Source organism: Pseudorasbora parva, chromosome 14 (assembly GCF_024679245.1).
Source record: "Pseudorasbora parva isolate DD20220531a chromosome 14, ASM2467924v1, whole genome shotgun sequence".
In the NCBI taxonomy this organism is placed as follows: domain Eukaryota; kingdom Metazoa; phylum Chordata; class Actinopteri; order Cypriniformes; family Gobionidae; genus Pseudorasbora; species Pseudorasbora parva.
This window is the reverse complement of record NC_090185.1, coordinates 43,014,578-43,028,844: the sequence shown is the minus strand read 5'-3', so window position 1 is coordinate 43,028,844 and position 14,267 is coordinate 43,014,578. Positions and strand designations below refer to the sequence as shown.

The 14,267-nt window shown below is 43.5% G+C and overlaps 1 protein-coding gene, 1 long non-coding RNA gene and 1 pseudogene across 2 annotated transcripts; 2 read left to right on the top strand and 1 right to left on the bottom strand.

The window, feature by feature from the left end:
• Positions 1-5,206: 5,206 nt before the first annotated feature.
• On the bottom strand, positions 5,207-7,022 carry LOC137040756 (putative nuclease HARBI1; annotated as a pseudogene).
• Positions 7,023-8,549: 1,527 nt separating this feature from the next.
• Positions 8,550-10,194, top strand: LOC137040755 (uncharacterized). Its single transcript, XM_067416530.1, has 6 exons — positions 8,550-8,657; positions 9,050-9,207; positions 9,315-9,458; positions 9,549-9,768; positions 9,869-9,985; positions 10,066-10,194. The coding sequence occupies exons 1-6, from the start codon at positions 8,550-8,552 to the stop codon at positions 10,192-10,194; spliced, it is 876 nt and encodes a 291-aa protein (XP_067272631.1).
• Positions 10,195-12,764: 2,570 nt separating this feature from the next.
• Positions 12,765-14,050, top strand: LOC137040652 (uncharacterized). The gene is made up of 3 exons (XR_010897957.1): positions 12,765-12,822; positions 12,931-13,121; positions 13,238-14,050. It is a non-coding gene; the product is annotated as an uncharacterized lncRNA (long non-coding RNA).
• The last annotated feature ends 217 nt before the right edge of the window (positions 14,051-14,267 follow it).

The window sequence follows — 14,267 nt, the reverse complement described above, 5'->3', positions numbered from 1 at the left end:
CGCGGTGAGAGCTGGACGCCTGGGAGGCGCGGTGAGAGCTGGACGCCTGGGAGGCGCGGTGAGAGCTGGACGCCTGGGAGGCGCGGTGAGAGCAGGACGCCTCAACGGCGCAGACAGAACAGGACGCCTAAGCGGCGCGGTGAGAGCTGGACGCCTGGGAGGCGCGGTGAGAGCTGGACGCCTGGGAGGCGCGGTGAGAGCTGGACCCCTGGGAGGCGCGGTGAGAGCTGGACGCCTGGGAGGCGCGGTGAGAGCTGGACGCCTGGGAGGCGCGGTGAGAGCTGGACGCCTCAACGGCGCAGACAGAGCAGGGCGCCTAAGTGGTGCGGTGAGAGCTGGACGCCTGGAAGGCGCGGTTAGAGCAGGACGCCTGGGAGGCGCGGTGAGAGCAGGACGCCTGGGAGGCATCTCCTGCCCAGCGGCGTCCACCGGAACAGAGTCCACCGGCATAGGGACAACCGGAACTGGGACCACCGGAACACAATCCACCGACAGAGGGACCACCGGAACACGATCCGCAGGCACTGGGACCACCGGCATACGATCCGCCGGCAGTGGGACCACCGGCACAGCGACCACTGGAACTGGGACCACCGGAACAGGCACAGAGGGAGACTTCCTTCTCCTCCTCCGTTTCAGGACCACCGGAACACGATCCGCCGGCATCGGGACCACCGGAACACGATCCGCCGGCATCGGGACCACCGGAACACGATCCGCCGGCATCGGGACCACCGGAACACGATCCGCCGGCACTGGGACCACCAGAATACGATCCACCGGCATTGGTACCACCGGAACTCGATCCACCGGCATTGGGACCACCGGAACGCGATCCACCGGCATTGGGACCACCGGAATCAGGACCACCAGAGCAGGCACGGAGGGAGCCTTCCTTCTCCTCTTCCGTCTGGAGACCACCGGAACAGGGACCACCGGAACAGGGACCACCGGAGCTATCCGGACCCTGGTCCTAGAGGGACTGGAGTCCAGCCGGTCCACAAACTCCCAAAAGTCCGGAGTCCCCATTTTCTCCACCTCCGTGGGACTGAGAGGCATGTCCAGGCAGAGGTTAAACACCTCTGCCTTCTCTGTCTCGTTAAGGTACAGGTGATGCACCTCCTTGAGGAATTGGCAGGCAAACTCCTTTACACCCGCCCCCTGTTGACGGATGTACTTGGAGTTTACCTGCCACATCACCTGTAAGTGTCTGTCTAAGTCCATTTCCACAGAGAACAAAAATAAATAAATAAACAAAACACCTCCTGCTGAGTCCTCCTAGTATGGTTGGATCCTTCTGTCACGTCACATACAAAGGAAAAGGTGCGAGGACTCAAGTGCAGGAAGAAGTGATAATTTATTAACAAAATAAAACATAAATACAAAACAAACACCCACGAGGGGGCAAAACACATAATAGAACATAAACTAAAACTCAAAACATACCAACAGAAGTCACTGGGGGAACGGAAGACGTATACATGAAACAAGGATCCAACACAGACTGACAAACACAAGGAGCTTATAAGGGGAAGAAATTAAGAAGGAACAGGTGGGAGAAATCAACAGTAATCAGATAACAAGGGGGAGGGATCAGACAATGACAGGAGCACATGCTCAGAATGACAAAACCCACATGTGCACACAAGACAGGACAGGCATGTGACATTAACAAGTTTGGGTTTTGCATATTCCACAGTAATTATGAACGTTTTACACTTTATATTAAGTGGACAGTTCCTCAGGAGTTACCATGTAAGTACACTGTAAATACAGTGTTTTAAATAATAAGGTAAGAATGACCTTTGTAGACTTTATATTGTTTACTGTTGCTGAGGAGTTACCATGTAAGTACGCTGTAATTCAACATTAGTCCTGCCAGTCATAAATACATGGTATAAATATAGGAATCATCCTGGTTTACATATAGGTTCAGTGTATTCCAAACTGGTAACTGCAGTATTGAATTTCATTTGGAATTGGAACAACTTGATTAAATACATATTGTTGTTACAACATGTAGTTACATAATTCCTGTTACATGTGTACTTACTGAAGTAAAAAAAGTGTTGTTACCAGTGTACTGTTACACATTTGTACTTACGCATACCATTCCGTGAGTTGTTACATATGTGTAAGTACACAAATATTACACCTGTAGATACTATGTACCAGTGTGTACTTACACTGTAGTTACATACTATGTACACATGTAGTTACCATGTAAGTGCACAGGTATTAGGGCCACTTAATATAAAGTGGGACCGAATAATTTGTTATGGAAAAAAATGTAATTTTTTTTATTTTTTTTTTTATGTTAACGATCACCAAATGAACCCAAAAATGTCTCCTTTTTTTCCTTCTTCCCTTCTACTTCAATAGGCTATACACCGTGATCTTTATCTCTGTCCCTTCAAACACTTCCCCCAATATCTTGATTACTTCTTTAAATTCCAATTTGTCTAATCCGCAGCCTAACCGTGGTACTGACACACTTTTCACTCCATTCTCCACACACCACTCTCTCATCTCAACTAGGCTCTCTGTGAGTGTACTGTACGAGGGCAAGTCAGTACACCAGAACTTAGTCACTAAGTGGAAAACAATCCTGTCTCCCTCTCTTGTTACTGCACACTGTCCAGGTTGTTTTCTCTGCTGTTTTATTTTGAACACCCTGTATCTCTCACGAATTTGTTTTGCTATCCCTGCCCCCAATGCACAGTCTACACTTATACAATGAGCAATTGGCTCTGATTCAGGTGTTTCAAAAATGTCTCCTGTTTTGAATTGTATGTTAGAGTGAGTTGGTGTGATGTTCAATTGAGTTACTGTGTCTGTCAGTTGTGGTGCCAAACCCGTGTCCTCAGAATTCCCAGGAGTTTGTACTCCACCATTTATCTGTTTCTCAGTTTGTTCTTCTTCTTGTTTGTCCCCCTCTTGGACCTGCGCAGTCAGGTCCAACCTGGTCTCAGTCAATGACCTGCTGGGTTGATCACACACAACACAAGAAGAAATATGATACCAAGTGTCAACACGGCCCCCCATCTGAACACAATGGGATGTCCCGGCTTTTACACGCAGTGGGGCAGACTGCCGCGGGGAAGACCACATCCTCCGAAATTGTCTCAGGCGGACCCACTCCGAGCTGCAGGGAGGTGGGTCAGGGAGCTTGTCAGAAATCTGAGGGGAAAAAACACTTATCAGAGAAGTTAGTTTGTCAAAAAAATGGTTTAACAGTCAGTGTTAGTGTATCTCCACACGGAAGTCCTGCTGCTGGACCCGGAAATTGTCGGCCAGTCAATAACTCGTATGGGGTGAACCCTGCACATCTGTTAACAGAGGAACAAATAGTCATTAGTTCAATTGATAAGTCATTTAGCCAGTTCAGGCCTGTGGACGCAGATATTTTCTTGTATAGTATTGACCATTCACAGCCTCAACTACAGCATACCCTGCACATAAAGACCCTGAGGTATGTCTGTAACAGCAGCCGTCAGTAAATAGCTCCATCACCCCTTCTCCTGTCAACTTGTCTGCCTTTAAGTCTGGTCTAATTTTTGAAACCACTTCAGTAATTGGTGAGCAGTCATGTGACTCCCCTTCACACATCAACTCCATATTCACTCCCTCATGTGTATAGCTGATGTTAGTGGCTGTCAAAATTATCATACGTCTTTGTCTCAATGGTGAGAAACTGAATAATGCAGAGCTGATGAACGACACCACAGAATGACTGGTCAATATTGTCAATTGGTGACCCATGACAATATTGGAACTTTTTCAACTATCTTGGCCAATCCTGCGACAAACCTAGAACATGGTGGTTGTCTCTGTTCTACCGGATCAAGCAGCAGATTTATGTATTTCAAAACCCTCCTGCTATCCTGTGCTTTCTGGAATAAGACACTATGTGCACTTTGACCCGATTCTGACACGTCTAGGTAGAACTTCTTTGAGTAATCAGCACTCTGTAGATTTGCTGCCATGGATAGCTTTTGTTTCAATTCTATGAATGATTTTTCCCCTTCTGTAGTCCATTTCAATCGGGCCTTTGGATTTCTCATGCCCTCATCATTAATCATATGCCTTAGCGGTTCAGTCAGGAGTGCATACATGGGGACATAGTGCCTGCTTTGGGTGATTCAAAATTAATTTTCTGTGATTTGCCGACAGTCCACTACCCCCAGCCGCAATTGTTCGTCCCAGGAAGGTAACCTGCTGTCTGCACACCTGTACCTTATCCTTACTGACCTTAAAGCAAGAGTCCAACAGCTGTTTTAATATCAAATATATATATATTTTTCCTAAACAATCTTTCCTTGTTGTGGCAGCTAATAACAGGTCATCTGCTGTGTCTGTTATTGTACCAATTTTCCTGTTCTGAAGTTAGTAAAACTGAGCCAACTACCCCCTTTTCCCTATCAATAACCCTTGTCCTTTTACTTCCCATTTCTGTCCCTCTATTAGACTAAAAGATTCTTCATAAATGATGTCCCACCCTGTCATAATTTAGGGTGCAATAAAAGGGTCTGGCGGGGGTATGTACGTTTCTAAACTTGAAATCCAGGCTTTCCAGAGGTTGTATGCTGCAATCAAACTATCAGGCTTAACCCCCACGTCCAGCTCCACCCAGTATATATCAGCCCCCTCCCCTTCTTTTGCTGGGGTCAGTAGCCATTGACCATTTTGGCTTGCCACCAACCCCTTCTTTTGAACAATTATGAATCGTACCATTTGGGAAGGAGATGATTATACCATCGGGTGAACACAAAATGCTGGCTCCTAATTTGATTAACAAATCTCTGCCCAACAACGGCACAGGGGCCTTTGTGGAGTAAAGAAAGTTATGACGGAGCCTTTTTTTTTTTTTTTCTAGGCCAAGTTTCTGCCTCCCCAGAGAACCCCATGACTTCAATTATTTTGTCAGTCAACATGTCAGCTGTCACTGCCCCCTCCAATGACAGTTGAGTATGTGGCCCCAGTGTCCACCATCTATCTGTATGTGTAAAGCAATATAAAAAAACATTTTAAATTTAAACATTTTAATGAATTTTACTTTTATTGTTTTTCAGGAAATGAAGAAATAAACTGCCTGGCAGACCAGTGCAAAAAAAAACTAATAAAAGTTATTTTGACAAATCCTGTCTCTCAACAGTCTTCCGTCTCTGTTGGCCTCTAAAATCTGTCGGTGTTCCTCTGGGCCATCTTACTCAATACAAGGAGGGTGGCTCTCTCCTCTTATAGTGGCAATATTGTGAAGCACAACACAAGCCACAATAATGTCGCATGCCCTCTCTGGACTAACCCGGAGCCCACGCAGACACTGAAACCGAGATTTGAGGATCCCTATAGTCATCTCCACCTTGGCCCGTGTTCGGCTGTGAGCCAGGTTAAACCGTGTCTGTGGTCCAGGTTCAGGGTAGGGTGTCATTAAATAGGGCAGACAAGGGTATCCTCTTTCCCCCAGCAAGTAACCAATGTACTGTCCTGTAATGATTGAAGTGTACAACACAAATATAGTAAAAACGAAAAAACAAAAATTGTATAAAGCAAATCATACCCTGCTGAAATGTCTGGCATAATGATGACTCGCGGAAAATTCTGGCATCATGCACAAATCCTGGCCATTTTGCCTCGACATTGGTGATGATTTGGGTTGCCTCACATATTACCTATAGTTAGTGGAAAAAGTAATGACTTTGATGATTTTAAGAAGGGGAAAAAATTAAGTTGTTACCTGCACATTGATACTATGAATAGATTTCCTATTAACATAATCTCATTTATTAAAGGAGCTTTAATAGGAATGTGAGTGCCATCAATGCACCCAATAACATTTGGAAACCCTGAAACAGAAAGTTATGGAAGTATGAAGTGTGTGCATAATGAATACATGTATAGATATTAATAATATGACTAAATATTACATATGCGTCATATATTTTACTACAAAGGACAAACCTGCCACTCTGTGGAATTCGTCTTTAATAACAAGCAGAGGTTTATGGCCAGGGAATTGTACAAACGTGGGTAACAACTGTTTGTGCCAGACACACTGTACGAACGGCTCTACACACAGTTGCCTTTCCCACATGCTCTGAATCGCCCACACTGTACAAAAAATGGCCAGACGCAAAAAACCTAAGTGCTATGCACAGAATGTTTTCTGTTCTAAGCGCAGAGCCGCGGTTTGTCACATTTGCGATATGCGGTTTTAAAAGACATGTTAAATAAACTAATGAATCTTTTGAAAAACGATAACCTTCTTTTAAATATCCATTAGGGTATGCAAACACATCAATACGCGGTCTTATAACCCTCTCCCGACAAAAAAAAACTCATATAATTTGTGCTTCTACGTCCACAGGATCCTCGTCAAAAGAGCACGCCATGCTCACCAACCTTCTGAAACGAAGTTACACTGAAACATAACCTGCTCTCAAGCAGGTTATCTTCAGAGAGTCAGTTGCTATGGTGACATACATACCCAGAAAGTGACCTCTGTTTTTGGAACCGAACGTTGAGGTTATCCACGAACTTACCCTTAAACATACCCAGGTATGTCACATAACCTGCTTTTTGCAGGGCTTGTGAACTTATTTTGTCAATAAAAGGGATAACTAAAATAACATGAGATTTTTTGTCCTGTTTTCCGTGGGAATTAATCAAGATTAAGTGAGTTAAAGCTTAAGAGAAGCAAAATGATCTGCCAATGAGGTAAGAAAAAAAAAACTGTTAATTCAAACATAAACTTTAACAAATCAAACAGAGATTGTATTTGTTTTACCCCCATTGGCAGATCATTTTGTGTCAGGGTTCTGTCACTTCGGTCTAGCTTTCTCTTGGTTTGGTGACAGAGTCCTGACACTCCTGTATTTTGTCTTGTCTGAGCATGCAGCTTTGAGCATGCTCGAGCTGCGTGCTCTTCTGTCCCTGTCATTTTCTGAGTGGGGCGTGGTGTTCGGGTCCCGGCACTTCTGTCTAGTTGGGTTTCGGTTTTGTGTTGGGATTCGGACATTCATGCTCCTTGTGTTTTGTCTTCTGTTGTGAGTGCACGGGATGAGCATTCGCTCATTCTTGTGCACTCTGTGTTGTGGTGTGTGCGCTGTCCTGTCTGTGTGTTTTGTGTTGTGTAGCATGCAGCTGGTGTTTTACTTGCTGCATGCTTTCTTGTTGTCATGTTTCGTGTGAACATGCAGTTTATGAGTTTTCATTAACTGCATGTTCATGTCACGTTTGGTGTGAGCACATGTTCATGTGTTTCTTTGTCCCATGTGCTCTCATGTCAATTGTCTAACCCCACCCACCTTGTTTCCTGATTATTGGTTCATTTGCCCCACCTGTCTTCTCCCATTACCCTCGTTTGTTTGCTCCCCATTTAATCTCCTTGTGTTTGCAGTCCTGTGCTGGATCGTCGTCAAACCTTCCTCGTCAAGCATTCCTCATGGTGTCCTGCTCGTCAAGTCAAGTCTTGTTTTTCCCCCTCGGGGTTGTTTTGTTTGCCTTGTTTTATTTTATTTAATAAACCTTCTGATCACTCATTGCTGCATTTGAGTCCTCTTTCAGTGTACCCTGACAATTTTGCATTTTTTTTTTTTTTATTAAAAAAGTTTTCTTTTTTTATTTCACCAGAAAACAACACATCTAATTTAATTTTAGTACTTTAGTAAATGGATCTTTATTGAATAAATGTTTGATATTTGGACTGGAAATAAGCAACAACAAAAAACTAAGAAAGAAAAGCACTTTTTATTTTCCTGTGACAAAATGCTTTAAGGCCAGGCACATTTGCAGCTTGGCTCTGAAAATTTTATTTTACATTTAGTAAAACAAAAAAAAAGAAGTTTGTTTTGTTTTTTACAATTGTTCTTTAGTAGTAAAATAACTTTTTGTTTGTTTGTTCATACAGTGCATTCCACAGCAGGATTTACTTCCTCTGCCCTCACTGCAAGAAGGCTCCGCGCACTCTCCCTGGCCATCTCAGGACGGCCTGTATGAAGGGAAGCTCGGAAGAGGACATCCGAGCGACCGTTATACAGGCCAAAAAAGAAATGGCGGATTTCTCCCACACCGGCCGGTTCTGGGAGTACCAGACGATTCGGGAGATTTGCGGAGCTGCTAATCCTCTGGCTAGGTGTGTAATTAACCATTATACCTGACTACACTGTCCTCTTGAAATACAATACTCCATATTCCATCAAATGTGTATTCACTGTTTTTCTTTTCTTAGCTTGTTGGAGGAAATGACACGGAAAGGCTTGGTAGTGAGGAACGTTCCACTCCTCCTTCCTGCTCCAACTTGCATTCCTCAGAGCTCCACGCGGGTTGCTGAGCGTGCACCAGCGGCTCTGGAGCCAGAACCAGAGCCAGTATCTGATGACAGCTCTGAGGAGTACTATCAGAGGTAAAGGTTCACTACATCCTTCACAGAAAGCAGATGCAGCGATTGTACATCATTACTTGTGAACATATGCACAATCATATGACCACCTGGTTTATTTGATTTCAGCTCTGGGGGGCCGAATTGGTCCTCTGATGTTCGGGTGGAGATGGGAAGAAAGGGCCTCTATAAGAAGCACCCCATCGATCACCCTCTTCTTCAGGGGTTCTATGTCTACTTGAGTGTGGACTTGGGAAACAAACGGAGCAAACAAGAGGTAATTGACAAGAAAAGATCGCTTTAAATAATCTCTCACACACACACACACACACAAATAAATAAATACATTTAAAGAATAAAATAGGTCACACTCAATTTTAAGGTGCCATTGTTACAGAGTTTAACATGTGACCATAACAGGACGACAACCCGACATACATTGAACATACATTTTATGGAGACGAACCAAACTACATTTTGGGAACACTTTATTTAACAGTCAGTACCAGTTAATTATGCATAATTAAATGCAAATAAACCTCATCTAAATCCTAACCCTGCCCTAATACTATATTAAGTAAATGTACTAATATTACACATTACTTACATATATAATTACTGTTTCACTTTCAGCCCCGCAGATTTTTAATGTGTAATGTATAATTACAGGTGGAAAATGTGTCCCGCTTCATGTTCTTCATGGACCCCAATGAGCCGAGCCTGTCGTTTGTTCGAGAAGTGGAGAAGGTGCGAGAGTACTTTAATGTACTCACACACACCCAGCTCGCCAAACAGACAGTGCTCAATTATTGGAAGAGTCTCAAGAGGTGAGGACTGTTTAACGTAACAAACACACATCACGTAACTGTCAACTGATCATTATCAGATAGGCTGTCTTCTGGCTGTAACAATCATTTCTTTCTCTCTCTTTAAGGTTCATGAGGTACACCATTACGTCCACCAGCCTTCAAAGCAAGGACAAAACTCTCTACATGGATTGTAAAGACTTTATTGATCCTTTGGACGGCATACGGGCAGGGATGTCAAAAAAAGTAAATAAGGAGCTGACACAAAAACGGTATGTATTTAAAAAAAAGAAAAAATCACTCCTTTTTAACGATTGCACGTAAATCACAGGTGAGCTCAACATTACTATTTTATTTCTCAGATACCGGGGTTACGGAAAGGAGAAGCTGCCAGCAGACTGTGTGGCGATCCTCGATTTGGCAAAAACTGACTTCCTGGCACTAATAGGGAAACTACAGGGTCCAGCAGCCGTTTCCGGGGAGCTGCTTGAGAAGAGCGACCGCCTTCTAATCCGCTATTATTTGGAGGCAATTATTATGCTCAAGCTCCTCCAGTGGCCTGGAGTAGTTACCAATATGACAGTACGTGTATTTTAGTAGCCTTCTTTATTAATTTTTTTTTATTTTACCTTTTGTTTATTAGTGTTCCTGTCATTGAATGTGCATGTCTGTGTGTTTGCAGGTTGAGGAATGGCAGGGAAGAACCCGCTTTCCAGAGGGCTCCTGTATTGCCGTAAAGGAGCATAAAACGGCTGCGTCACAAATCGCAGAAGTTCCCCTGACCACTGACCAGGACCTTGTACGTTTGTATTCCAAATTACGTTATAACTGTGTGTGTGTGTTTGTGTGATTTTAAATGTATGTTTTTCTTTTCCCCAGTGGTTCAGCCTGTATTTCAATCACATTCGGCCGGTGATGCTCCAGGGGTCCAGGTCAGGGGAAGATGCGACGGCAGAGGGACAATTCTGTGTCGAGCAGCTGAAGGCCGATTCACAATCCCTGCAATGACCTGTACAGACTCCATGCAAAGTAAGTGCCATTATGCATATCTGTATTTTTTTTCACTCAATCTAAAGTACACATTTGTACACACATGTTCCTCTTGTTCTGTTGCATTCTAATGTGGCCCTGATTTCTAGGTACAAAATTCCACCAGTGTCCAGCGGTGACGCCAGGATGGCATTTGAAACGGCTGCGAAAAACCTGCCGGAGGTGGAGCGGAATGCGGTGGCTCGGCTGTTGGGACACACTCCCGAGACAGCCGAGAAGCACAACCGGATGCGGACTCCGGCGGATGCTTTCCTGGCGCAGCGTCTGGTTGAAAATATTACTGGAAAAACACGGTAAGCTAAATGAAATCTAGTGGACGAGCTGATCGTTATGTTTAATGTTTCTACTTAAAGCAATCATTCTTTGACACTGTCTTTACAGTTTATTCACTGAACTTGTAGAAGTGAGTGTGCAGCGTCCACAAGCAGGGGACAGCCGGTTTATGTTTCTGATGTACCTCCTCCAAAAAGGGCAGGGTAAGCTAAATGAAATCTAGTGGACGAGGGCTCCGATGGTCGGTCAGGCTAGGTTGGCGGATGGGCCACCTGCCTGGATGGATTGTTTAATGTTTCTATTTAAAGCAATCATTCTTTGACCCTGTCTTTACTGTTTATTCACTGAACTTGTAGAAGTGAGTGTGCAGTGTCCACAAGCAGGGAACAGAGAGTGGATGCTTCTGACAGTTCTCCTCCAATAAGGACACGCAGGGATCCATATAAGTGTTTTGTGATGCTCCACAGACTTCCCCAAAGCTGAACCAGAGTCTTATATTGTGTATTATATTGTTATTAAAATACAATTTCACAGTACAGTTATTGTTGTCGTTGTTATTTTGCTGTTTTATTCAATTTATTCACAGTTCCAGGATACCACTTTAATGGATGAACATAATGAAGTGTTTTTATATATTAATATGATATGGTGTGTTGCATTGTTATCTTAAATATGCTGTACACAAATCAAGTAGAAGAGAAAGACACAATCGCTATTGAGCATGAAAAAAAAATCTAAACTGATATTATTGGCGTAAGGAGGCTATGATGTCAGGGTATAATCTAATCATCAGCATAATATAGATAATAGACCCAAAGATATGTGATCCTTTATTTGAAACATTTAAAAAATGTAGTAGTGTGTTGGCTTTTTAACTTTTAATACAAACATCTTGTCTTTTACTTTTGTAGCTATTTTTATGGCAGGCTACTTATGAAACAACACGCTAAGTGTGTAAGTAAAAATATGTTACATATAAATTTTAATGTATAAATAAAAAGGTTAGGAATCATATTGGTCTTAAGTGTTTAAAAAAATATATATATATATTGGGGGTGCGGGGCCTCCAAATGTCTAGAACCGGCCCTGCTACCATAGCAATTATTCAGTATAAATGAGTCATATTATTAACACATTTCCCCCACCAGCAGTTTATACACGATACCAGTCAGTACCAGAAGTTTGAAAAGTTATTTATTTTATATATTTACAAAAAAAAAAATGCTCAACTCTTCCTTACAATGGTAACCCCCTTCTTTAAATGGTTCTAATAATCTTTAATAACACAATTGCACAATATCAAGACCTCAACTTTTCTCGTTTTCTCAAAACAAAACGAGTGGTAACCTAATTATTTTGATGGTCCTGGCTGAAGCTCACAGAAAGGGGGCAAAATATGCTTCAAAATGCTAAAAGGGTAACCTAATTATTTACCTTAATAAATTCTTTGATTTAATTCTTTCTATTATTAGTACCAATAGACTTGATACGCTTAAAATAAGAGCTCCAAATAACTCCTTGATAGTTTGACTTCTCATTTTTTAAATATAATTGCAACATTATAAGTGTGCACTGGAGCTACATGTACTAAGTGCTTCGGTCTCTCTTATAAAATGTAGTTAGCACTGTCCAAACTCATTAGCATTTCAATGGACTGTGTGTGTGTGTGTGTGTGTGTGTGTGTGTGTGTGTGTGTGTGTGTGTGTGGCCGTAAAGGAGCACAAAAAAAGGAGCTGCCTCACAAGTCGCAGAAGTTCCCCTGACCACTGACCAGGAACTTGTAAGGTTGCATTTAAAATTACATTATAATCGCGTGTGTGGTTTTTAATGTATGTATTTTTTTTCCCAGTGGTTCAGCCTGTACTCTACACACATTCTGCCGGTGATCCTCCAGGGGTCCAGGTCAGGGGATGATGTGACGGCAGAGGGCCAGTTCTTTATTTCGAGCAGCTGAAGGCCGATTCATAATCCCTGTAATGACCTGTTTAGACTCCATGCAAAGTAAGTGCCATTATGCATATCTGTATTGTTTTACACTCAATCTAAAGAACACATTTCTACACACATATTCCTCTTGTTCTTTTGCCTTCTAATGTTGCCCTGTGTTCTAGATCCAAAGGTCCACCAGTGTCCAGCGGTGACGCCAGGATGGCCTTTGAGACGGCTGCAGAAAACCTTCCAGCGGTGGATCAGAAGCGGAGGCTCGTCTGCTGGGACACACTCCTGAGACCGCTGAGAAGCACTACCGGATGCGGACTCCGGCGGACGCTTTCTTGCCACAGCGTCTGGAGGAGGATTTTGCTGGAAAACACGGTTAGCTATACGAAATCTAGAGAATGAGATGATCGTTATGTGTAATATTTCTACTCAAAGGAGTCATTCATTGGCACTTTCTTTATTCTTTATTCCTTCGTCGTGTAGAAGTGGGTCCGCTGCGTCCACGAGTCAGCAGGACCGGGTGGATGAATGGACAGTATTTGACATGCTGGTCCAGTCTTGCCCTGAGACTCTGGATGGGCTTCCTCCTAAAAGGGCAAAGAGACACCAGCTGTGTGGCACGCACGACTGCTGGCGTAGCGAGCAGCTCAAGCTCCGGGAACGTCGTGTCTTCGGTAAACATCTATATACACATTTCGCAACAAAAATTGTGTGTCGGGGATTGACAGCTAGTGAAACCACGTAAAACATGACCACAATGGCTAATGATCCTCGTGATTTGTCTTTCTAGAACACTTTGGTCGGCATCAGCCGCCTGGGACCGGGATTGAGGCCTGGATCCAGAGGCAGGGGTGGACTTCAAACCTTCCACAGACTTCCCAGATCCTGACACTGTGGGAGGAGGGGAGCCATGAGGAATCCACCCTTGCTATTCCTCGCTGCAATATAGTCATTTATTTATGCCCTTTTTTCTGTGTGTTGTTGTAATGTAACCTTGTTGGAACCGTCTAGATGAACTGATAAGAATGATATATGTTTGATGATTTTGGGTGGTGTTTTCGGGGAGATCACCGGGCGCACATGACGTCATGATCTCAGAAGGAAACTCATCTCCACATCCCTTTTTGGATTATAGACACACATCTATATGGACATGCATAGTTTTGCAGGCCCTGTTTGTTTGTCCACACACAAATATTCATCACCCCCTGAAACATAATGCAGTCCATCCATGATTTCGCGATTCTGCGATCGCAACTAATAACGCAACTTCAACAAATCTCTGTGAATTCAGTGCGACTTGCGATTTTGACCAGTCACCGCAACTTTCCTGCAACTTTGACAAATTATTTGCGGCCTCCTGAGTTTCACACCGAGCACATCTCTGCAGTCTGAGCGCGATGCACTGAAGCTCACTCTCGCTCATATCTGAGGTAAATCATTAACACCATTACCGCTTACATTACATGTTTTATTGAACTAAATACATTGCAATCGGCCAAAACAAATACGCAGTTTACTTTTCTGAACAAGACCGCTCCCAAGTCTGTGTTTCTCACACTGTTCGTGTGAATCACGGCACAGTTCTGCACACACACACACACACACACACACAATACCGGCAGTTCAATGGAGGACGCGCATCTCTTAAAGGGGCCGCGCTATAATACTCCTCCAGGTGTGGTGTGGTTCTAGTGCGCTCTCAGGTCCGCACGACAGCTTTCACATTACCCGTTTTTCATACGAACTGTGCCCTGTTCTTAATTAAACCGCCAGTGTAAGAACTCCCTTTATTTATATTCCCAAAATTAGAAGTGATT

What these genes read in the sequence shown, in the direction of transcription:
- LOC137040755 (XM_067416530.1), top strand. Translation starts at nt 8,550, where the DNA reads ATGGGAAGAAAGGGCCTCTATAAGAAGCACCCCATCGATCACCCTCTT. An exon ending in ACAAACGGAGCAAACAAGAG is followed by an intron (nt 8,658 to 9,049) that starts GTAATTGACAAG and finishes GTATAATTACAG; the next exon opens with GTGGAAAATGTGTCCCGCTT. An exon ending in AAGGAGCTGACACAAAAACG is followed by an intron (nt 9,459 to 9,548) that starts GTATGTATTTAA and finishes TTTATTTCTCAG; the next exon opens with ATACCGGGGTTACGGAAAGG.